The sequence below is a fragment of the Eschrichtius robustus genome, chromosome 3, assembly GCF_028021215.1.
Source record: "Eschrichtius robustus isolate mEscRob2 chromosome 3, mEscRob2.pri, whole genome shotgun sequence".
Classification (NCBI taxonomy): Eukaryota; Metazoa; Chordata; class Mammalia; order Artiodactyla; family Eschrichtiidae; genus Eschrichtius; species Eschrichtius robustus.
In genome coordinates, this window is record NC_090826.1 from 112,370,813 (window position 1) to 112,395,363 (window position 24,551).

The following is a 24,551-nucleotide window of genomic DNA, read 5'->3' on the forward strand; positions in this document are numbered from 1 at the left end:
GACTTTTGTTTGTTTGTTTTTGACCGGGGATGGATCGGAGAGTGGGTGGGGTGGGGATCACGGCCTCACACTGCGGAGGCGCATCAGAGGGGTTAAGACCCTCCCCCTGCCCCGCACAAAGATGGCGGCTCCCGCCTTCCCTCTCCCTCATCCCTCCCCAAAACCCCCTCCCGCCCCCCGCCCTCTCCCGCCACCTCCGTCACTTCCGCCCCGCCGTGGCCGAAACTGACACAAAGTAGCGGGCCGAGGCCCGGGGGGGAGAGGGGCTGCAGCTGGGGGGGCGGGAGCCCGCGGGGAGCTGAGCCGAGCGCCCCCCGCCGCAGCCCCCGGCATGGGCAGGACGTGGCCGCCGGGGCGGGCGCCGAGCGCTGAGCGCTGAGGTGAGGTTTGGCGAGGCGGGGGCAGCAGCCCAGGAGCGCGGGGCCGGGAGGGCAGGGGGAGATGCTGCTGCGGACGCGGACTCGGGACTGGAGGGGCCGGGGCGGGGGGTGTGGGCAGGGGAGGACAGGGGACAGGGAGTCGGAGCTGCGGTGAGACGGAGGAGGGGGAGTGGATGACTGGAGAGAAGATGGTGTTGGGTGCCTGAGGGTGGGGAAGATTCGGGAGGCCGTCCGCAGGATGGGAGGGTGGGGTGCTGAAGGGGCGCGTGGAGACCAGCAAAGGGGCGCGGGAGTGCGGAGGAGAAGCTTATGGAGCAGCGGAGAGGGGAGAACCGGCCAGAGTCGTGGGGGTGAGGGGAGTACCCGGGGTCCGAGGGTTTGGGTGCCCGGAGAAGGGAGTTTGGGGGTGGTAGGCGCTGTCTCTGTAAGGTGGAGGTCTCTGTGCGTGAGGAAGACCAAGGGTGCCAGGCGAGGTCCTAGCTCTGGGAGTCCAGAGCTGGGAGAGAGTCCTGGGTTCTGTCCTTGGCCATGGAAAGTGGCCAGGCGTTGGTGGCAAGTGAGCTGGGGGTCTTGGATTCCATTCTCTTCTGTTTTCCTGACCTGCCCATAAATATCCCTGCCAGCTTCCTCTAAAAGAAGGGGTCAGGCTTCCTGGGTTTGGGCTGGAGGGGAGCAGGGGCCAGGCCTAGAGGAGGAGCCGTTTTCCTCCATGGAGCATTGCCTTCTTCCCAGAGCTGGCTATTTTTATCCCAAATGTGGCTGCAGAGGGGGCTGGGGCAGGGTGACGGGGCAGAGCGACGTGGCTAATGGGCCTGGGCTCAGAAAACCCAGGCTGTGTGAGATTGGGAAGGAGAAGTGAGAGGGTCCCTGTTCCCAGCTCTCCCCGCTCCCTTTCCTTCCCTATTATGGCACCCCAGAGGGGATGAAGTCTGGGGCCAGCCAGCTTTCAGTCTCCGCAGGGTCTTAGAGGTAAAACAACTTTCCTGGGCAGTGTCCAGACTCCTGGCTCCTGAGAGCCTGTGCGGCTCCTTCATTAACTCTTTCTTTCACAGGAGTCAAACCCTGATCTTCAGGCTGATAGTGTTTCTTGACTGCCTCCCTCCCTGAGGGCGGGGCTGGCTATGGAACTTGTGATGCCCACCCTTGCATCCTCTCTTTTAACCTCTCTCTCCATGCCCCACCCTCCTATGACTCATACTCTAGACTGGGTGGAGACCCTGGCTGGGGGCCTTGTAGGAAGGCTTGGCATCTCGAAAACGTGGATGAGGTTTTTCTTCCTGATCCAGGCACCCTTGGTTGCCAGGGTTGGGGAGGGTCAGAGAGGAAAAGGACTTCTGGCTCTAGGTATTGCCTGATTGGGGTTCAGGAAGGGAGTCCGGCCTAGTGAACGAAGAACTGGTGTGGGTGACAGGGCCTTGGCCAGAGTGTGTAATTATAGAGGCTGGGCAGACAGACAATTAGTATCTCTTGGGGCTGACAGGCTGGCAGGGTGTTCCCAGGAGGCTGGAGACAGGGGAACCAAGGGGGATGAAGGCTTTCCACCCAGACGAAGAAAGAGGAGGTGGACAAGAGGACACAGGACCTGGCTGGCAGCTTCCTTTGAGCCAAGCTGGGATGAGGCTCTGTGACCCTGTCTGTAGGCCAGGGCTTTTACCTTTTTAGGTGAAAGGAAGGACATGGGGAGATAGAAAGAAGCAGAGGTCCATCTGACTGATGCTCCCTGAGCTTGCACCCAGTGCCATACTGACTGGACTAGGCTTGGGGTGAGAGAGAGAGAGCTAGGGATGACTCCCCAGCAGGGTTGAAAAGACCCCTTTGCTGGCCCAGAAGGGCGGTTGACCCAGACTGAGAGGAAGTGGTTTGGGGACTGTGTGCAGGAAGTGAAGGCCAAGCCTCTAAAGTGAGCTCCCCTGGAGGAGGTGATAATGGAAGCCCCAGTAATGGAGGGGGGATGGGAAGATTATAAGCTTTTTGAGAAGGGTGGAGCCTGCCCACCCTGTTTCCTGATGCTCTGCCAGGTGTTTCCTGGCTCATGTTCCCTCAACCCCACCCTTTAGTGGAAATTCTGCTTTCCAGTAAACACAGGCACCCACTCACTGCCACCAGGAGGGCACATGGGGCATCCTTTGTCCCTGGGATGGGTACCTTGAGAGTTGTGCCCCTCCTGTCAATATCTGGCCTCTTCTCTTTGCCCCCTTCCTTTCCCAGCAGGTCTTGGTTTTTGTAAGTGGTCAGTCCCCTCATGTTATCCAAGGCAGAGGCATGGGGGGAGGCGGTGGGGAAGTTCCCTCTTCTTTCTCAGGGACCTATCAGGGTAGTAAGAGCAGAGTGTTGCTGTGGAGTTAGTGGGGAAGGCTGGGGGAGGGGCAAGTTCAGAACTGGGGAAGAAAACCTTCAGGAGGAGTCTGAAAAGGGGAATGAAGGTTACCCTCAGTTTCCTGACCTCACGCATATGTCACCTTCCTGCAGGGTCTCCCATGGGATTGCTGGGACCTTGCTGGGTGAGATGGCACTGTGTGCAAAAAAGCGCCCCCCAGGTAAGACAGGCAGGAGGCGGGGTCGGGGGGAATCCCTGGGACCATCAAGAGTGGGTGTTATTATGGCTCAGGGAGCAAAGGGAAGAGGGACGACAGGTAATGAGCCTGAAGGAGGGTAGATTGCAGGCCCTATCCATCCTGCGGGGAGCCTTAGGAAACCGAATTATTCGCCTTGATTCCCTAAGCTGGGTTCTTCCCCAGGAGGGTGCTGAGTACCTGCCCCTCACCCCCAAACACATAGACTCTTATCTTATCTTGGGGCACCTGGAGCTCCTATTCCGTGGTCTGGGGAGCCCGGGGTGCTGTGTTCCCACCATCTCCTCTCCGTCCTCGCACTTCGTTTCCTCCCCTCATTTTCCCATCCAAGGCCAGGTCCTCCTTGTTTTCCTGAGGGCGGGGGTGGGGGTGGGAGGCGGTGGGATGAAAGCGGTTGCCCCGGACAACGCTGGCAGTCCCCTCACCCGCATTGGCCGGGCCGAGGGAGGCGGGACTCCGTGCTGGCTTTCGCCTACGCGGCGCGCTGGCAGGCGGCTACCCCTGCAGTCGGGGGAGCGGGCGGGGGCGGAGCCCAGGGAGTGCGAGTCGTGTCCGGGGCCACTCAGAGCGCGCTGGCGTCCGCGGGGGGCATCGGGGGCGGGGGCGGCGCAGCAGAGCGCGCGGCGTCGCCGGGTGCGAGCGGCCGGGAGGATGGCCGGGGCTGCAGGTGGGGCGCGCGCCACACGGCCGGGGCTCCACTCTGAGCTGCCGCAGCTCCGGTGCCTCCCTGGGGGGCCGCCCCATCGGAGCCGCTGAGGCCGAGGACAGACCAACAGACAGCCCGCCCTTCCCCCGCTCAAACTGGGATCATGACGGTCCCCAAGGAGATGCCCGAGAAGTGGGCCCGGGCCGGGGCTCCCCCCTCCTGGAGCCGAAAGAAGCCCTCTTGGGGGACAGGTAACGGGAGGCAGCGACTGGCAGCTCTCCCGAGCCCGTAATTTACCCCCTCCCTCCCTCACATTCGCTTGTCCCCGGCCTCCCCCAGCCTTCCCATGTCCTCTGCAGACCCAGAGATCCTGACTCCGAAGGTTTTGGTCCCTACCTCTCCTTTTGCATGGTCTTTGGTGACTGCACAGGCGACTCAGCCTGAGGGGTCCCCTCTGGAGAAGTTTTGGGAGTAAGGTGACCACGCAGGGAAGGAGCACTCTGGGTAGGCAGAGGATGCCGTGGTCTGAGGTTTTTGTTACTGCAATGTGCTCTGCAGGGGGCTTGGAAGGGGGTGAGGGAAGGCGTCTGGAATGCTGCCTTTGGCTCCAGGACAGGTTTGCATTATGTTTACTACCTAACCAGGGTACCCCCTTTTTCAGCCTGTGGTCGTGACCATGGGAGATGGGCTGGAGAACCCTTCCTAGGACAACCCCATGTTTTGGGACCTGAACTTGGTGCCTGCAGTCCCAGATCTGTGGGTGTTCAGAATAGGTGTAGTTCATTTGTCACTAAGTGACAGATGTGTTGTTTAGGGGAAATATGTGCAGATGGCACAAGAAAGGTTACGGTTAGAGAGCAACTGCTTCAACTACATCCCATTCCTCCCTCTTTCATCTCTGTCTCAGTCTGCATGACCCATATCCCTGACCAGCCCCCGCCCCCCGACTTGAAGATGAGCTTTGAAATAAGATGATGTCATTGTGGGCCAGTCAGAAGCCGCTGCTGATGACATGTGACAAGCAGAGGCTTCTGTAGGGGGGACTGCACGTGGGGCTGGGTTGCTGCCGCAGAGCAGTTACAGGGCACAGTGACCCCTCTGTCTTGCCACCCACCCCACCCACTAGGTTAGGAGGAGGGCAGTACCGTGGCTGGATCTGCAGGGGTTTCCAGGAGAAGGAAGCTTAGTGTCTTCAGCTGCTGTTCCTCTGGAGATAGCCAAGACCGTTAATTCCTACAGCATTAATTAGAGGGATGGGGGAGAGAAACTGAGTGTCCCCAGTGGAAGACCTTGATGGTTGTTGGTGAGGAAAGGAGAAGGCATCTTGTCCTGAGAATGTAATACCTGCAGAGCCCAGTGGTCAGGCTGGTGGTGAGAGGTGGACTAGAGGGAAGACTTTAGTGGCACCTCAGGTGTGGTGCTAACTCCTTAAAAACTGTGTGCTGTGGAAGGAACCAAGGGCCCTCAGTGGAAAACCCATAGAGTGGGGTGGGCCTGACAAGGTGTTGGGCCAGGCCTCAGTTTGCTTCTGACTGCAGCATCATTCTGTTGCAGAAGAAGAAAGGAGGGCGCGGGCCAATGACCGAGAATACAATGAGAGATTCCAGTATGCGGTAAGTGGCTCTAGACCACCTGTGCTCTCCTCCTGAGTCAGAAAGGGGAAAGGTGCATCCCATCTGTCCTAGGCTGGGACAGAGGGCTGACTGCTGGGAGAGTGCTTGAGGGAGGGGAAGGCAGCCTCCTCGCCACTCTCCACCTGCTATGTGCTGAATTTTTCATGGCCTTCACCTGTCAGTGAAGCAGGATACATTGACCCCGTGAGACTCTCTTCTCTCCTCCTCTTTCGCCCTCCCACACCTCTGGTCACTGGCTTTTGGGGACAGAGGTTTGGAAAGTGTAGATGGAGGAGGCAGCCTCAGTCTCGTTCTGGGTTGGGGTTGGAGGCTGCCTCATGATCTTCTCTCCCACTGCCACAGAGTAACTGCATCAAGACCTCCAAGTACAATATTCTCACCTTCCTGCCTGTCAACCTCTTTGAGCAGTTCCAGGAAGTTGCCAATACCTACTTCCTGTTCCTTCTCATTCTGCAGGTAAGTGACCTGTGGTAAACCCTTTGCAACTCACAAAGCGAAATAAAGTCAAGGAAGAGAAAGGTCTAGGGGAAACGAGACGGGGCCTCGGAGGCGTGACTTCTCTTTCCTTTTTTCAGTTGATCCCACAGATCTCCTCCCTGTCCTGGTTCACCACCATTGTGCCTTTGGTTCTTGTCCTCACAATCACAGCTGTTAAAGACGCCACTGATGACTATGTGAGTTGTCGTTCTTTTACCTTTTTCCCACCCCCCACCCCACAACTCACCTTCCTCCACCCAGCACAATTCCTTGGTGACCTTGCCATCCCTTACCTGGTCCAGCTAGATCCATGATATCTTGGCTGAGAGTAGGGAGGGGGAGTCAGGAAGAGAGTAGACCTGTGAACAGGTGTAGACAAGGTGGTACCCAGTGTGCTCTGCATTCCACTGATCATCTAAGTCCCTTGGAGCAGGAGAAGGTGTCTTACCTTTCTTTCCTCTCTTCAGTTCCGCCACAAGAGTGATAACCAGGTGAATAACCGTCAGTCTCAGGTGCTGATCAATGGAATGTGAGTGCCTGTTGGAGACTGAGGGCCTTGGGGAAGAAAGGGGTCCCCTGGGAACTTCTCTAGCTACTGACAGCCTCTTCTCTATCTTCTCATTGCCTCAGCCTCCAGCAAGAGCAGTGGATGAATGTCTGTGTTGGTGATATTATCAAGCTAGAAAATAACCAGTTTGTGGCGGTAAGGGACAAGGTGCCCCTCTAGGCCTACAGGGCTCTCCCTTTACTTTGGCAGAAAGGGATGAGTCTTTCCTGATTGACTGTTGCCTCCTAAACACCCATGGGAGGAAACCTCCTTGAGTGGGAAGCTTCTGTGTCATATTAACATGCCTCCTTTCTAGCCATTCACGTGCTTGGGACTAAGCAAACCAAGAGTGCTTAGTGGAAGGAGGGATCATCAAAGAGTCCACTGGGGGTGGAGGATTGGGTCTTTGGCCTTCTCACTAGGCTTTCTTTCTAGGCGGATCTCCTCCTCCTTTCCAGCAGTGAGCCCCATGGGCTGTGTTACATAGAGACAGCAGAACTCGATGGGTAAGTCGCATGCTCAGTGTCACACATCTCCTTCTGCCTCCTTTGGGGTAACAAGCTTGTTCTTGAAAGAGGTTCCCAGGTCTGGGGTCTGTACCTTTTGGAAGATTGATGGGTAAGAAAGGCTTAGGGCGTGTAAAAGAATTACCTACCTCGTAATGCCTGGGGGTGGTGGTGCTCTGTGGTCAGGTGCCCCCAGGTAGAATCTAGAGGAAGGGAAGGGAACCAGGCCTCAGGGACACTGTCCTTCCAGAGAGACCAACACGAAAGTACGGCAGGCGATTCCGGTCACCTCGGAACTGGGAGACATCAGTAAGCTTGCCAAGTTTGACGGTGAGTAGTTTTGGAGAAGCAACTTTCAGGTAGAGGAGATGGGTGGGTTTGGGGCTTTAAATTGCGCCTTCTCTTTTTGGCTTCTTGTTCCTGTGCTTATGCAGCGCCCTGGACTTTTTTGGGTGGTTGGGGAGCAGGGGTGTCAGGAATGCCGGGTGGCTATCATTTACTTGTGAATTGATGGTCATTTCAAGAGATCTTCATGGCTGATAGCTCCCTCCTTGCTGTACATGTTGAAATTCAGCTTATTCTTATTTCTTATTCGTCTCAGAATAATGAGATATGCTCCTTCTAGCAAGACAAACTATGTAGCATGTGTAAGAAAAAGCCCTCCTTCCCTCCAATTCTAGTCTCCTTAGGTAGTCACATTAACTGGCAGTTTAGTGTGTATTCATCCACACTTTTCTCTGTTCATACAGACACGTGAGCATAAATCAATGGGATCATACTGTACTAAAATCTCTGCAACCGCCTTTCTGCACTTACTAAATTCATCATAAGTATCTTATCATGTCGCTATGTAAAGAAATTTACATCCTTCTTTTTCATAACCGTATAATGTTTCAAAGAATTGATGTATTGTAATTTATTCAGCTCTCCCCTGACTATTCAGTTGTTTCCAGTCTTTTACTCTTCAAATAATGCTTCAATAAAATTGTTGTGAGCTATGCTATCATTTCTTTTTTTTTTTTTAATTTGGCTGTGTTGGGTCTTGGTTGCTGCACGCAGGCTTTCTCTAGTTGCAGCGAGGGGGAGCTACTCTTCGTTGTGGTGCACGAGCTTCTCATTGGGGTGGCTTCTCTTGTTGTGGAGCACGGGCTCTAGGCGCGTGGGTTTCAGTAGTTGTGGCACGTGGGCTCAGTAGTTGTGGCGCGCAGGCTCAGTAGTTGTGGCGCACGGGCTTAGTTGCCCCACGGCATGTGGCATCTTCCCGGACCAGGGCTCGAACCCGTGTCCCCTGCACTGGCAGGCGGATTCTTAACCACTGCGCCACCAGGGAAGCCCTATGCTATCATTTCTGTAGAATGAGTCCTCAAAGTGGGATTACTGGGTCTGAGGGTATGTATACTTTTAATGGGAGTTCATGCTGCTCATTCCTTTCCCAGAAAGTTGCATCAGTTCACACTCCCACCAGCAGTGTGTGATGGGCTTACATCCTAACACCATCTCCCTGCAGCTGCTTTTTCTGTGTTGCTGTCTCGTGGTTAAGCTACAGACTGCACCTCGAGCGGGGGCACTCTTGTCTTCTGTTCAGGTGAAGTGATCTGCGAACCTCCCAACAATAAGCTGGACAAATTCAGCGGAACCCTCTACTGGAAGGAGAGCAAGTTCCCCCTGAGCAACCAGAACATGCTGCTGCGGGGCTGCGTGCTGCGAAACACCGAGTGGTGCTTCGGGCTGGTCATCTTTGCAGGTGAGCCTCCTAGGTCCCAAAGAAAGAAGAGTGACAGTTGCTGCCTTCACCCTCCCGCAGGAATGTGGGAGGAGGCTAAGTGGGCCCTGGATCCAAGCTTCTCATCCAGCCAGTGTCTCTCTTCCACCCTGATGTCCTGTAGTCTGGGGACCGGGGCAGAAGCCCAGAGGCAGATTTGTTATTTGGCTTTCCCAGCCCTTTGCATTCCTTTCTAGGTCCTGACACTAAGCTGATGCAGAACAGCGGCAGGACAAAATTCAAGAGAACAAGTATTGATCGCCTAATGAATACACTGGTGCTCTGGGTAAGGCATCCCACATATGGTTCCTGCCCCTGCCCTTCTGGTTCTCCCTGGGCGGGTCCCTTTACTTCCATCTCTCCTCTCTGGTCAGTAGTCAGCCTTCAGGTTTTAGCTTTAAAGCCACTGGCAGGTCAACCACTCAAAAGACAGTGTTTATTTCAGGCTCTTTTTGGACTTGGAAGATGTTATTTAAAAATCCTTAGGAGCGTGCATGAATCAACAACTTAAAGAAAGTTAAAACAAATCTTCCCTTCTCTGGATTCCAGTTATGATGGTGACTTAGCTTAGCATGTGACCTTCTGTTTGCTTTGCCAGGGACAAGGAGGCCTTCATGGGGATGGAGAGCGAATTAAAAGAAAAATTTCCATTTGGAGTATGGATAGCAGGGTCTTTTCCCCTGACTTCCAAGAGCAAAGGATCCCAAAGGAAAAGTTTCTGTTTTAGTTTTTGGCAATTCCTGAATCCTTCCCTTGTTTGGCTAGAAATTTGAGCTCCTTGTTGGGCTCTCCTCCCCTTCTTGTGCTCCCACTGCCTGCTGCCTGCCCCCCACACGCCAGCTTGCAAAAGCTGGGGTCAGCCTCTGGTGAGACAGTTTCCTCCTTGGCCTTGAAGGGTTTGCAGAAACCCCAGCCTGAGAGGCTATCAGGCCAAGGCTTGCATCGCCCCCTGGTAGTCCTTGGGCATCAGGATGGTTCCTGCTTTGTTTCAAAGCATCCAGAGTGGAGGCAGCTTTGAAGATAGATGTCTGAAATCACACAATGGTCTCAATTTTTTTCTTTTAAACCACCAAAACTTTCTTATGATCCTTCTTCAAGGACTCCAAGCTTTATAAGTTTTTTGACTATTAAGAAATCTACATTTATGAAGACATAATTTGTGTCTTGGTTAAAAAACTTTTTTTGGCAATCTGTATAAGATAATGAACATTACAGAAACTTGGCATTTTTAAAAAAATATTAATTAATTAATTAATTAATTTATTTATTTATTTATTGCTGTGCTGGGTCTTAGCTGTGGCATGTGGGACCTTTAGTTGCAACATGAGAACTCTTAGTTGTGGCATGTGGGATCTAGTTCCCTGAGCAGGGATTGAACCCAGGCCCCCTGCGTTGGGAGCATGGAGTCTTAGCCAGTGGACCACCAGGGAAATCCCGGCATTTTTGTTGGCTTGTAGAGGCTTAGCTCCAGTAAATGGGTGATTTCTAATAAGCTTCTTTGGTATGTTGAAAGTAGCTCACCCCCACTCTTACCATCTTTGAGGTCTCCCAAATGTTCTAGGATGTCAGAGTGGGAGCTACACAACCATTTCAGCCCTCCCAGCATACAGTTGAGAAAACGTCGTGAGAAAAAGTCCACGTGATGGTCAGTGACAGACTAGAACCTGTCACCAGTTCTGGGTGCTTCCCACTAGAGCATGCCACCATTTTAAAGATGCCTGAGGGGATTCCCTGGTGGCGCAGTGGTTGAGAATCCGCCTGCCAATGCAGGAGACACGGGTTGGAGCCCTGGTCCGGGAAGATCTCACATGCCATGGAGCAGCTAAGCCCGCGAGCCGCAACTACTGAGCCTGCGTGCCGCAACTGCTGAAGCCCACATGCCTAGAGCCCGTGCTCTGCAACAAGAGAAGCCACCGCAATGAGAAGCCTGTGCACTGCAACGAAGAGTAGCTCCCGCTCGCCACAACTAGAGAAAGCCGGTGCGCAGCAACGAAGACCCAACGCAGCCAAAAATAAATAAATAATAAATAAATTTATAAAAAAAAAAAAAAAAAGATCCCTGAGCTTTCGAGGGCTCAGGGTACCAGTGGTGACCTTCAGGGATGCACTTGGTTTTGAGGGCTTCCTAAGTGGCAGCTTAGCCTCTGCTTCTCATTCCTCTGCAGATTTTTGGATTTCTGGTCTGCATGGGGGTGATCCTAGCCATTGGCAATGCCATCTGGGAGCACGAGGTCGGGACACGCTTCCAGGTCTACCTGCCCTGGGATGAGGCGGTGGACAGTGCCTTCTTCTCTGGCTTCCTCTCCTTCTGGTCCTACATCATCATCCTCAACACCGTCGTGCCCATATCGCTCTATGTCAGGTATGCGCTCTCTCTGCTCTGGGGTCTCTCCAGGGAGCTCAGGTGGTCCCTTGGCAAACTTCTCTCTTCTGTGAAGGTGAAATTCTCGAGAGGGAACTTGGAGTCCTCTCCTTCCTGTGCTGTGAACATTTTATATTACCTGTTTATCTTTCTGTACAAAGCAAACTTCACCACAGTTTCCTGGCACTTTGGATTGTATTAGAACAAAAACCATATTGATTTATTCAGCACATATTTATCGCATGCCGACTTTGTGCAAAGAAGCATGCTAGGTGCTGTGGCACATACAGATGTATTAGGAATGGATTTCCTTCCCTCCAGGAGCTTCAGTCTAGTAGAGGGAGATAAATCTGAACATGTTCTAAAACAAAATGGGAACTAGTGCTGTGACACCTTCAGTGTTACCCTTATGTGTAAAGCAAGGGGACACAGTTGATGTGTAATACAGCCTCTGCCTTCAAAAGCAGCAGACTGGTAGGGGAGAAGAGATGCAAACAGTGAAAGACACCGAGCTACCATGCATCCCACTGAGATACCACAGAGGCACAAAGTGCCATGAGGGTTGGAAGAACATTACTCCCCGCGTAGTTAATCAGGGAGGACATCTTTGAAGAGGTTGCTGGTGAACTGAGCTTTGAATGGCGGCAGGGATGGGTGAAGGTGGAGCCTGGAGGAGAGGGCTGGAAACAAAGGCACAGAGATAGGGACCTTGGAATGGTTGGTCCTGGGACAGTTTGGCAGGAGCATGGACTGTGAGTGGGGGGGCTCTGAGACAGAGAGCTGGAAACATAAGCTTGTTCCCTATCGTGGAGGGTCCTGAATCTTTGCCAATGGACTTTTACTTAGTAAACCATTAAAAGATTCTTTAAAAAAATCTAAAGAATGCTTTAGGAAGTGTTGGCTGGCAGTGGTTAACAGCATGAATAGGAGTAAGAGGACATCTAGGATGTTTGCAGGAAAGAGAATGTTAACAGGGAGAATGAACAGGAAGGGTGGGGGGATGCAGGAGGAAGAAAGAATGGCAAGAAGAGAGAAGATCTCTTTGTATTTAGTGCCTTGCACTTGAGATAAGAGAACCTGTGACTTTTTTAAATTTATCAAATTGTATACTTTATTATTATTATTATTATTATTATTATTATTATTATTATTATTATTTTGGCTGCGTGGCTTGTGAGATCCTAGTTCCCTGACCAGGGGTCAAACCCAGGTGCTCGGCAGTGAAAGCGCAGAGTCCTAACCACTGGACCGCCAGGGAACTCCCAACCTGTGACATTTTTAAGGAAATGCTTTACAGAGATGCTCAGATCTCTTCCCATATGTTGTTTTTGTTCACATAGGTTCCCCAGATCGTCCTCAGATCTCCCCACTAGCCACTGAGTCCTAGTGCTGTTGACAGTGAGTAGGAGATAAGGAGTTTCTGTGCTGAGGGTGGACAGTGGGGCTTTTGTCGAGCATTAGGAGGAGACTCAGAAGGCTTGTGGTTTAGTCCTGCCTACTCAGTAGCCACGTGACCTCAGGCAAATCCACAGTCCCTTAGGGCCTTGGTTTTCTCATGTAAAATGGGAAGAATAATACCAGTTTCATCCTCTTCATAGGGACATTTTGATATAAGATACAAGATTGGAAAATACATTTTAAAAATTAAATTACGAATAACAGGTGGTAGCGTGTTCATCATTATCATCGCAGCTTTGGTATTTCATTACTATTTAAAGGTTTTCTTGTTTCCAATCTGATTTTTTTTTTTTTTCCATCTTTGGACTTTGCTGTCTTTGTTTTGTATCCAAGTTCACTCGAAGCCCATGGTAGCTGCCTGAGAAAGTTTCTAAGTCTCATCAGGTTACAGTACGTGTGTTTGCGGGGAGGGTGGAGAGGGGACGCTTGATCAGCAGAGTGGGGCAAAGGCCATTAAGGCATTTCCAGCCAGCTCATTTTTTGTGTGGTAACTGGATGCTGACAGCAGCCTCAGTCAGGTTGGAAGCAGGGTTCCAGATGTGGCCCCATTGCTTGGCTGTGCTGGACCTAAACATGGGGCCCTTTCTGAGATGCTGACAGTCCGAATCCCAGGGGTAATGCCTAGTAAAGAGGATGATGCGAACAGACCTCTGGGACACTGAGAGCCCTGTGCCATTGTAAACTGGTGTTATTGCCCAGACTCTCGAGGCCCCGCTCTCTTCTGGAGTCAGCATCTCAGTCTGCCCCGCCTTCTTCCCAAACACCCCAGGTCAGGTTGTGCAGCCCAGAGCCGGGCGGAAGGAGCGAGCTCGGCCTGTGTTCGGGCAGCAAGGCACGGGCTCCAGGGCCTCCTCGGTTTCCCCTCCCTGCAGGGGCGTCTGTGTGCCTGTGGCACGCGCAGCACCCTCATTATTTCTTTTTCTCTTTTTTTTTTCTCTTCCTTCTCTCTTGCACTTTCTCTTGTTTTCTCTGCATGGTTTCTGTATTATTAGTCCTGAGGTAAGAACTGGTCGAGTGCCTTGTCCGCAGTCCCTTCTCCTCTGCCTGTGCCGTCTGTCCCGCCTGCCCAGGCCCTTTGCACCTTTTTGTCTGGAGAGCGTCGGAGGGTCGGGGTCGGGGACCCCCACCTTTAGGCTCTCCTTGCCCTCCCCCACCCAGGTGTCCTTGCCCAGGTATCCGCTCCGTTCTTGTTTCTCCCCAGGCGGAGGGCCTGCAGCGAAGGCCCGTGGGGGTGGGGTCCCCCTCCCCTTCCTGCCCCCAGCCTCACCTCCTGTACCCTGTGCAGCGTGGAGGTCATCCGCCTGGGCCACAGCTACTTCATCAACTGGGACAAGAAGATGTTCTGCGTGAAGAAGCGGACGCCCGCGGAGGCGCGCACCACCACCCTGAACGAGGAGCTGGGCCAGGTGGAGTACATCTTCTCCGACAAGACAGGCACCCTCACCCAGAACATCATGGTCTTCAACAAGTGCTCCATCAACGGCCACAGCTACGGTAGGGCTGCGCCTCCAGGGACCGAGGGCTTGCGTCTCGCCTGAAGGATTGTGCTACTGGGGCTCCCACAATTGTCTTGATGTTTGGGTTTTACTTCTTTCCTACCTGGGTCTGTGGGACTTGAGAGGGTATGCTCTGCGCCCCGGGTCAGGAGGTAGACACTGACAGTGCTTCCCCTCTCCTCTGCTGGCGCCCTCACCCCGATCCCAGCTCCAGGCAGTAGGGGAGCTCCTTGGCTGTTTGAAGTGAGGCCCTAGACACTGGCCCCTGGGCACCCCGGCCAGGTTGGACCTTGTCAGCCCTGGTGGAGTCTAGACTCTCCCCGTGTTGCTGTCCAGGGCCCTTGTGAGTCTCTGGAATGTGACCATGGCCTTTCCAGTGTGGCCCCGCTGCAGTGGCCTTGTGGCTGAGCTGCTGGGATGGCTTGCACAGGGTGTGTGGGGTCTTTTATGCAGAGTGAACCCCTTTCCTAACTGCTTTCTATACTAACCCAGGCCCCATGGCCAGTGTGTGAGGCTTCGTCTGCTGTGCAGACCTAAAGAGCGAAAGGCGCCCGAAGGGGCCTGGGAGCCCTGGGGACATGGGTGTGGAATTGGAGCTGTCCTGGCGGGGAGAGCTGGAGCGTGGACGGGGATGGGGAGCAGTGGGTGTCATGGCTTTCAGTCCTGGGGTTCTGAGGATCCAGGGTGCCTGCGCCTCCTGTCCTTTGAGTCAGCCGTGTGAATCTGGGTGACATTTACTCAGGGACTAGGGTTGCGGGTTCCAGATGCCTGTGGGGGTCCTGCGCTGGAGGCTTCTCCCCCTGCTCTGCGAGATCTCGAGCTCTGACGTTGCTTCTCCTTCTGTCCTGGCTGTGTGTAGGTGACGTGTTCGATGTCCTGGGCCACAAAGCTGAATTGGGAGAGGTAAGGTCCAGACCCCATGGTGATTGTCTGTGCCAGTGCAACACAGGGTGCCTGGGCAGGGTTGGTGTGGGTAGGAGTGATGTGTTGTCTGGTCAGGAAATGGAAGCTGCTTGGAGGAAATGGTGTTCTAAGGAAGAGCTGGTAGCAGAAGTGGGAATCTTGAGGTCCACAGTGGACAGGATCTTGGTGGGGACAGCGCCTCCCTGGGAGGCAGCCTAGTGACCCACCCTTTCCTGATCGCCCTCTTACCTGCTCCAGAGGCCTGAACCCGTCAACTTCTCCTTCAATCCTCTGGCTGACAAGAAGTTCTTATTTTGGGACCCTACCCTCTTGGAGGCTGTCAAGATGGGGGACCCACACACGCACGAGTTCTTCCGCCTCCTTTCCCTGTGTCACACCGTCATGTCAGAAGAAAAGAACGAAGGTGAGGGACTTCGCCGGAGGTCTAGTGGTTAAGCCTCCACGCTTCTAATGCAGGGGGCACGGGTTTGAGCCCTGGTCAGGGAACTAAGATCCCACGTGCCGCACAGCACGGCCTTAAAAAAAAAAAAGGAAGCACGAAGGTGCGCCGAGGATCTGGCTTGTGTTCTCCCCCACCTGACTTGTGCCTCTGGGCTCGGGCTGTGGTCTGCAGTGCGGCTGCCTGGGGCTTCCTGGGCGGGACACTCGGCTGAGAACGTGGCCACTGACACCACCTGTGTTCTTCCTCCCCACCCAGGGGAGCTGTACTACAAAGCCCAGTCGCCAGACGAGGGGGCTCTGGTCACCGCAGCCAGGAACTTCGGCTTCGTATTCCGCTCTCGTACACCCAAGACCATCACTGTCCACGAGATGGGCACAGCCATCACCTACCAGCTGCTGGCCATCCTGGACTTCAACAACATCCGCAAACGGATGTCAGTCATAGGTGAGGCCGGGACGGGGGTGCCGGGGGCATTCAGGGGCAGCATGCAGACCCGGGATGGGTGAGGTGTACTGGGTGACCCTTGATGTTTTAAGGATGGGGGGCTTCAGCTGCCTGAATTTTTCTGGGACGTTCTCCCCCCGCCCCACCCGTAGTGCGGAATCCAGAGGGGAAGATCCGACTGTACTGCAAAGGGGCTGACACCATCTTGCTGGACAGACTTCACCACTCCACCCAGGAGCTCCTCAACACCACCGCTGACCACCTGAATGTAGGCGTGAGGAAGGGGGCCCTGTGGTCCTGCTACTCGCGGGGTGGTGGGAGGGGCTGGGGGCTGACTCCCTTGACTCCTGCTCCAGGAGTACGCGGGCGAAGGGCTGAGGACCCTGGTCCTGGCCTACAAGGATCTGGATGAAGAGTACTACGAGGAGTGGGCCGAGAGACGGCTCCAGGCCAGCCTGGCCCAGGACAGCCGGGAGGACCGGCTGGCCAGCGTCTACGAGGAGGTTGAGAGCGACATGATGGTATGGGCTGCAGAACGGGCCAAGGGTGGGCAAGGAGGGGTCGTGCCTGGACTCTCTTCCCAGGGACCCTTGTGGTATTTTCAGCTGCTGGGCGCCACGGCCATTGAGGATAAGCTTCAGCAAGGGGTTCCGGAGACCATCGCCCTCCTGACGCTGGCCAACATCAAGATCTGGGTGCTGACAGGAGACAAGCAAGGTGAGAACCAGCAGGGCAGAGGAGATTGCATCTGGACACAGCCCCGTGGGGTCCTTGCATGAGCCTAGGACATCGGGCTGGCAAGTGCGCTGACCTTGTCGGGGGCCTGTCCAGAGCTCCTGCAATCTCTCTTGGTAGAGACGGCTGTGAACATTGGCTATTCCTGCAAGATGCTGACGGATGACATGACGGAGGTGTTCATCGTCACTGGCCACACGGTCCTGGAAGTGCGGGAGGAGCTCAGGTAAACAGGCCCGAGGCAGGTAGATGCTCTGCACTGTACCTGGGGGTCGGGCAGAGGTTCCCCGATCGGGCTTGAATCCCTGCTCCTGTCCTGGCAGACCACGGTCTCGTTTCCCCCTTCACAGGAAAGCCCGGGAGAAGATGATGGACTCGTCCCGCACTGTAGGCAACGGCTTCACCTACCAGGAGAAGCTTTCTTCTTCCAAGCTCACTTCTGTCCTGGAAGCTGTGGCTGGGGAGTACGCCCTGGTCATCAACGGGCACAGCCTGGTAAGTGTCGCCATCCTTTGCTTGGGCAGTATCTTTTCAGAGAGCGGCTCTTATATCTTACCTTGTTCCCATTTCCCTGGACTTCGGGGGGGGCTGCGGTCTTAAAGGGACTGGGAGGAGCTGACCCCCAGGTCTCTCCTGGAGAAGACTGGGGCTCTCTCAGCACTCTGTGTTCCAGGCCCATGCGTTAGAGGCAGACATGGAGCTGGAGTTTCTGGAGACAGCCTGTGCCTGCAAAGCTGTCATCTGCTGCCGGGTGACCCCCTTGCAGAAGGCACAAGTGGTGGAACTGGTTAAGAAGTACAAGAAGGCTGTGACCCTTGCCATCGGGGATGGAGCCAACGACGTCAGCATGATCAAAAGTGAGTGGACTGTGTAGGTGTGGCGGCTGGGCGCTGGGGAAGGGAGAGGGGCCCAGGGAGGAATGATGGGGGAGGGGGCCGAAACGTGATGTGAATCTGAAGGGTGTGGCTGTCTTCATCCTCTTGTCATCTCTTGTCTCTGCAGCGGCTCACATTGGTGTGGGCATCAGTGGGCAGGAAGGGATCCAGGCTGTCCTGGCCTCCGATTACTCCTTCTCCCAGTTCAAGTTCCTGCAACGCCTCCTGCTGGTGCATGGGCGCTGGTCCTACCTGCGCATGTGCAAGTTCCTCTGCTATTTCTTTTACAAGAACTTCGCTTTCACCATGGTCCACTTCTGGTTTGGCTTCTTCTGCGGCTTCTCGGCCCAGGTAGTGAGCTCCCCAGTCCCCTGACTTGCCAATCCTTAAGCTCCTTAAGGACAGAGATTGTGTCTGTCCTGTTCATTGCTTGGTCCCCTTAGGGCCTAGCTGTTGTCTGATGCATGCATTTAAAAAAATGCTTGTTGAAGAAGTGGAGAGGGAGTTCCAGAAAATTCCTTAGGCCTCCACATATGCCACGTCGGCTGTCTTCCTCCGCCTGATTTGTAGTGAAGAAAGACTGCATGTTCACTCCTCTCTTGCTCCCTGTTCTCCTTCCAGACCGTCTATGACCAGTATTTCATCACCCTTTATAACATCGTGTACACCTCCCTCCCAGTCCTGGCTATGGGGGTCTTCGATCAGGTATGGGGGAGTTGGATGACCGGGCGGGCTGGGGAGAAAGACGTTGCTGCAAGGGAGCCACCTGATAGTGGTAGGCTTGTGCCCACTGCCTGTGGTCCCTGGGAAGGCAGTTCTGTGAGCTGGGCAGGGTGTGGCTGGTTCTCCCTCTCAGCCACACCTGCCCTGTAACTCCCCTGGGTTGCTGAACAAAAGATTGATTGGGGGCAGCTGGCTTGAGGTCAGATATAGCTGTCGAAGAATTTAGAAAAAAAGAGGTAGGGGGACAGAGTCTGCCCTTGGCCTTCCTGAGTTAAAGTGGCAGCTTCTGAGGCATCCTGTGCCACGGGCCCTCCGCACACAGGATGTCCCGGAGCAGCGGAGCATGGAGTACCCTAAGCTGTACGAGCCAGGCCAGCTGAACCTCCTCTTCAACAAGCGGGAATTTTTCATCTGCATCGCCCAGGGCATCTACACGTCTGTGCTCATGTTCTTCATCCCCTATGGGGTGTTTGCTGAGGCCACCCGCGATGATGGCACCCAGCTGGCTGACTACCAGTCCTTTGCAGTCACCGTGGCTACTTCACTGGTCATCGTGGTCAGTGTGCAGGTAGGAGGCAGTCCGGGAACTGGCCTCCCCTATGGAAGGGGTGGGGCTCCTGTCCTTGGGGTGCCCTGGGCACTGCAGTTCTGTTCCTGGGAGGGGGGACTGGGTTTTGGGGGGGGTGCTCCTTCTGCCTGTAACAACTGCTTTTTGCAGATTGGGCTGGATACCGGCTACTGGACGGCCATCAACCACTTCTTCATCTGGGGCAGCCTGGCGGTTTACTTTGCTATCCTCTTTGCCATGCACAGCAATGGGCTCTTCGACATGTTTCCAAACCAGTTCCGGTTTGTGGGTGAGTGCCTGTGGCTTCCTCTTGAATCAGTGAGGAATCACAGTTGTTCTGGGACTAATGGGGTAGGTAAGCATTTATTCAACACTCTTTATGTGCCAGGTATTCTGCAAGGTGCTGTGGGGATCTAGGTGTATCCGACCCAGGCCCTGCCCTCAGAGGATCTCTATATCCATGAAAATGAAGAACAGCCCTGCCAGGCTACAAGGGAGGCGAAGGGGTGGCAGGCTTCATGGTCAGCAAAATGACTGTTTGTGGGGTGGTCAGGGATAGTCCCACAGAAGAGGCTGCTGAGGGTGTAGCCAGGATTGGGGAGCCAGATTCCAAGTCAGAGAGCTGGAAGTGTGAAAAGGCTGTTTATTTCCAGGAAATAGAGAGTGCTCCAGCTAGGGTGGGACAAGAATACCCTTTGAGAAGCAGTGGAAGAGAGGCTAGAAAGGCAGGCCATTTGAGGAATCAGAATGCCAGGCCGTCAGGTGTGCATTTGACTTGCCAGGAGCCTCTCTTTTTTTTTTTTTTGAGGAGAGAATGGGGAATGGCATCAAAGAATTACCTTAGAAAGATGAACGTGGCAGTGACAGCCAGTTAGGAAGCTGCTGTAGTGATCAAGTGCAAGGGTGTTCAGAACCGCCGCAGGGTGGCTCTGGTGGGTGGCCAAGAGGGACTGGTTGGGAGGCATGAGGTGAAAGACTCATTTGCGGGTCTTGGCATTTGCTTTAGATCTGTTCATTCATTAATCCAGTGGGCATTCAGTCACCCGCTATCCTGGATGCCAGGGATGCAACAGTTAACAAAACAGGCAAAATCCCTGCCCTCCTGAATCTCATATTTCAGTGAGAGAGACAAATTATTTACAAGTTAACAGTTATAATGTCTGAAATCAATAAGTCCTATAAAAAACATCAAGCAAGGTAGAAAGGTACAAGGGTCATCAGCAAAGCCCTCTTGAGGAAGAGACATTGGCACAGAGAAATCTGAATAAAGGGAAGGAGTGAGCCATGTGCCTCTCTGGACAGGAACAGCCCAGGAAGAGGAAACAGTGATATGGAAGCCTTAGGTGAGGGCTTGTGGGGAGGTCGTCAGCAGCAGAGGAGCTGGGGGAGTGAAGGAAACGAGGTTGGAAGGTAGGGCTGAGGCAGGAGGGCAGAGATGAGAATCAGTCCAGATCGTTTAAGCCTTTATAGGTCAAAGTAAGAACTTTGAATTTTAATCTAAATGTGATAGGAAGCCATCATCAGAGGGTTTTGAGCAGGGAAATGTCATAAGCTGATTTATGTTTTTACAGGATCACTCTGACTGTTTTGTGGATAATAAAAGGTAGAGGGCAAAGGTAGAAACAGGGAGACCAGCTAGGAGGCTATAGCAGTAACCCAGGTGACAATGATGGTGGCTTGGAGTCAAGTGAAAAGTGGTGGAATCCCATAGATATTTTGGAAATGGAGCCAGCAGATTGGATGGGGGCCTGAGATGGTGGGGGTAGGAACCAGGTTGACTCCGGGGCTTTTACTTGGGGCAGCTTAGTGGGTGGTGGCATCTCCTGAGCTGGGGAAGACGTGGAGCAGATTGGGGTGGAGGAAACAATAGTTCACTTTCAGCCGTGTGAAACCGAGATGCCTGTTAGACCTTCAACAGAGATGTCAGGTTAAGGCAGATAAAGAAGTAAGTCTGGGGACTTCCCTGGCGGTCCAGTGGTTATCATTTGGTGCTTGCACTGTAGGGGGTGCAGGTTCGATCCCTGGTCGGGGAACTAAGATCCTGCGTGTCGTGCAGCCAAAAAAAGAAAAAAAAAAAAAAGACAAAACAAAGCAGGTCTGAAGTTGTTTTCAGAGTTTGGAGCTAGAGTCCAATTTGGAGATAAATATTTGGAGAGCAGAGAGAAAGAGAAGCCAGGGATGACTTAGGTTTTGAGACTGGGGAAGTGGGGCTGCCAGAAAAAGAAATGGGGAACTCAGCGGGGGTGTGCTGCCCTTGCACCTGCTTTGTGACTCCCAAGGCCCCTGACTCCTTTGTCCCCAGGTAATGCCCAGAACACCCTGGCCCAGCCCACCGTGTGGCTGACCATCGTGCTCACCACAGTCGTCTGCATCATGCCTGTGGTCGCCTTTCGGTTCCTCAAGCTGAACCTGAAGCCGGATCTCTCAGACACGGTGAGAGGCCAGGCTGTCTGCTTTGGGGGACGGAGCCCGTGTGTCCGGAAGCCCTCGGGCTTAAATACGCCTGTGGCTGCAGTTTCTGTTAAGTGCGTGGATGGTGGTCTTCTGCCCTTCCCGGGGACAGACGCCCTGTGCAGTCTTGGAGGTGCCCGTGCCTGCCCCATCCTGGGCGCTCTGGGTCCCTTCCCTGAGGCGGTGTGTGACGCTGCCACGCTGACGCTGACGGAGGCTCCTTCCCTCACGCCTCCCCCACCAGGTCCGCTACACCCAGCTGGTGAGGAAGAAGCAGAAGGCCCAGCACCGCTGCATGAGGCGGGTGGGTCGCACGGGTTCCCGGCGCTCGGGCTACGCCTTCTCCCACCAGGAGGGCTTCGGGGAGCTCATCATGTCTGGCAAAAACATGCGGCTCAGCTCCCTGGCGCTCTCCGGCTTCACCACCCGCTCCAGCTCCAGCTGGATTGAGAGCCTGCGCAGGAAGAAGAGTGACAGCGCCAGCAGCCCCAGCGGAGGGGCCGACAAGCCCCTCAAGGGGTGACGGCTGGGACGGGGACGCCCCTTGCCGCTGAGCAGCGCACGCAGGGCTGGCCGGCCACCGAGAGGACAGCATCTCGGAACTGCGCGTCCTCATTCCTTGCCCAGGTCCTCATCCCATCTCCCCTGGTAGACTCTGTCCTGCTGGTCCCGCTAGGAGTGGCCAGGGCATCCCCAGCCCAGGGCCCTCCTAGCATCTGGGAGGGTGGAGGGGGCCGGCCCCAAGGGCAGAGCCGGGGCTGACCAGCCCCAGTGGGGGATCAGATGTGGAACCAAAAACAGAAGAAAAAACTGTGAGAGATTGTGTCTGCCCCTGCCCTGCCTGGGAGCCCACAGGGAGACTGTAATCTCTGTATTTTTTTACTCCCACTCCCCAGAGGGGCCCCAGAGCCCCTGTTCCTGAATTACACAAGAATGTATCATGCCGGGAAGCCAGAGACCTGCTGGGGCCCTGGGCCCCTCACAGTGTGTGTGTCTCTCCTTGATTTGTGTTTGTGTCCAGTTTGGTTTTGTCTTTTTTATTCGGCAAGTGGAGGAGGCCTTTATATGACTTTTATGTTGTGATTGGTTTCTTCACTCTCCTGGGGAAGAGGAGGCCGGCTAGGTGTGGAGCGGTTTGGGAGGAGCTGGTGCCCACGAGGGACAGAGAGGCTGACCAGGGAGGGAGGTGCCTGTCAGCCAGAGGGTGCGGGGAGAGTATACAGGGGTCTGCTCCTGTCTCCTTCCTCACCTTGAGAGTGAAGTGCTACCCCTCCCCAACACACGCAACTCCTGGATTCCGTAAGTCCTGCTGGTACTGGGCTGGAGCCTAGGAAAGTGGCCCCGTCCTTCTCAGTGACCTAAAGCTGGGTGTGAAATGTAGTCCTAAGAACATTTTCTTTAATTTTAAATTTAGACCCAAGTTCACTGGCAGAGTCTGTTCTGACTTTCCTTCTCCCTCCTCGTTGGTGTTTTCCCACGCCTGAGGCGGCCCGAAAGGGGAAGCTGAGCACCACGAGACGAGGCTGAAGGGAAGCCGACCTCTACTCCTCCCTCTGGTAAAAGAGGTCCCAGCCCCTCCAGGCCCCGCACGCGGCGGGAGTTGGTGGGGTCCCTGTACTGAGTGGTGGGGAAAAGCAGAGGAGGCGGCTGCCCCGTGCCTGGCTTGGTCTGGACAGCAGAGCTTCGGCTTGCCTGTCCTTCCTCTCCATCATCTACACCTAGGAAGCTCTTCCCCAAATCACGTATCTCCCAAGCTAGTTGCTACCAAATCAGTCTTGGGAAGAATTTTTTCCTTGTCTTTGGTAGTGGAGAGGGTTACTCAGGAATGGTGTGGAGCTGGGAGCGGGGTATGTGGGAGTCCCAAGGGAACTGGAGGTGGGCTGCGTTGAGGCAGGGTGGGGTGGGCAGGGGATGGGGGTGGGGAAAGCTTGACAGGGAAATTCTTTAGGCCACACGGTTTACAAACCCAACATCATGTCTGTTTGTGTGTCTCTCAAGGTGAGAGTCTGATTTTTATACCAAAGAGGAAATGATTTTTTTTTTCATATTTGGTTTGTCTATATTATATAAATATAAATATATATATATATATATATATATACAGTTATATATATATTATTTTTTTGGTTCTCTCTCATTTTTTAGGGAGGGAGGAAAGTACCAAGTTGCAATGAGCTGTAATTAAGGAACATTCTGTATAATTTATGACACATTTCTATACTTGCAAAAATTATATCATTTTATGGATATAAGAGAAAAATGCCTTTTTATAAAATTCCAGTTTCTGAGAAGTGTGTAATTTGTGTCTTTTCTGATGTTTAACCAAGACTGGTGGTAAAAGTAAAGACAGATAGAAACTGTTTCTTAAATGGAACTGAGTGGGTAGATGTGGGCCGAAGTGGAGAAAACAGAATCTGACTGGTGGGGTAGAGCACCTCCTCTGTTTGCACACCTTCTGGGATCTGAGTTTCAGCTGGAAGATGGGGCAGTGGGCGGGACTGATGTGGATCACAGGGACTTTGTGTTCTGCTGATGGCCGGGTGCTTAGGACCTTGACTGTTTGCTTTTCCAAACACAAGCCAAACTCTCATTCCTAACACGTACCAGATAGGTGGGTATGTGTAGGGGAAAGTACTGGGTAAATAGTTTGATTTTTTTTTTTTTTTTTTTAACCACCACCCCATGACTTTTCCATTGGCACAGGCCTCATATCCTCCCATCTTCCTGGCTTTTCACAGAAGTAGATATTAAGGAGCCTAAGTAGGGACTTCCCTGGTGGTCCACTGGTTGAGGTTCCACACTTCCACCGCAGGGATCCCTGGTCAGGGAACTAAGATCCCGCATGCCTCGCAGCCTGGCCAAAATAAATAAGTAAATAAAAATAAATAAATAAAATACAAAAATCAATGGTGCTTAAGCTTGGAGGAAAGACATGGAGATAAGATCAGTTTTCCTCTTGAGGAATAGTTCAGGGCAGGGATAGCCCACAGACCCCTGGGACACAAACTGGTACCTGCCTCCACACAGGGAGAACCTGTTTAGGGGCAGATCAGCCTTTTACCAGGCTCTTTCTGGAACCCTGAGCCTCAGGCAGCAAGTGGCATCTGGCCTCAATCCCCCCACCCCCAGGACAGAGAAACAGGCCTTAATCCCTTGAGGCTGGTTAGGCTCCCAGCCTTCCTGTTCCTGCCACTTTTCACTCCGACCAAAGGGCTGGTGCCCCTCACCCTGTGACAGATCCTCAGGGTCCCCACTCCCCACCCCCCCCACCGCTGACCTACAAGAGAGGTTTCAGAGGACAGACGAAGTGCTATTCAAGCATGGAGAGAATGTTCTCCCCCGCTCCTCAAATGAGCAGCTGAGGTCTCCCCTCACCCAGGATCCCATTATACATATCTGAGGGGCAGGGCCCGAGTTATTTTTTTTACTCTCATTGCCACTTCCAGATATCTTTTCTTCCATCTCTAGATAAGCATGAGTTTGAGTCTCCTGCCGCTCAGATAACCCATTTGTTCTTGATTTCCTACCTCCTTCCCTGCACTCACTGA

General features: G+C 53.8%; 1 protein-coding gene across 2 annotated transcripts; it reads left to right on the forward strand.

The window, feature by feature from the left end:
* The first annotated feature begins 291 nt into the window (after positions 1–291).
* ATP8B2 (ATPase phospholipid transporting 8B2) lies at positions 292–22,891 on the forward strand. Of its 2 annotated transcripts, XM_068540903.1 has the most exons (28): positions 292–380; positions 2,850–2,917; positions 5,154–5,212; positions 5,576–5,689; positions 5,809–5,907; positions 6,178–6,239; positions 6,341–6,413; positions 6,693–6,763; positions 7,014–7,093; positions 8,349–8,507; positions 8,723–8,811; positions 10,691–10,887; positions 13,631–13,839; positions 14,701–14,744; positions 15,003–15,168; positions 15,463–15,651; positions 15,804–15,919; positions 16,008–16,172; positions 16,257–16,368; positions 16,507–16,612; positions 16,737–16,881; positions 17,060–17,243; positions 17,389–17,612; positions 17,883–17,966; positions 18,307–18,552; positions 18,703–18,841; positions 20,855–20,985; positions 21,248–22,891. In XM_068540903.1, the coding sequence occupies exons 2-28, from the start codon at positions 2,887–2,889 to the stop codon at positions 21,524–21,526; spliced, it is 3,573 nt and encodes a 1,190-aa protein (XP_068397004.1). In that variant the 5' UTR covers positions 292–380; positions 2,850–2,886; the 3' UTR covers positions 21,527–22,891. The 2 variants fall into 2 exon arrangements, with proteins under 2 accessions (XP_068397004.1, XP_068397005.1); XM_068540904.1 differs by lacking the exons at positions 292–380; positions 2,850–2,917 and adding an exon at positions 3,637–3,850.
* Positions 22,892–24,551: the final 1,660 nt, after the last annotated feature.

Bases quoted from the DNA above. Each gene is read 5' to 3' on its own strand.
- ATP8B2 (XM_068540904.1), top strand. From the start codon at position 3,763: ATGACGGTCCCCAAGGAGATGCCCGAGAAGTGGGCCCGGGCCGGGGCT. The intron at 5,690-5,808 runs GTAAGTGACCTG...TCCTTTTTTCAG, and splicing joins TGTTCCTTCTCATTCTGCAG to TTGATCCCACAGATCTCCTC. The intron at 13,840-14,700 runs GTAGGGCTGCGC...GGCTGTGTGTAG, and splicing joins CATCAACGGCCACAGCTACG to GTGACGTGTTCGATGTCCTG.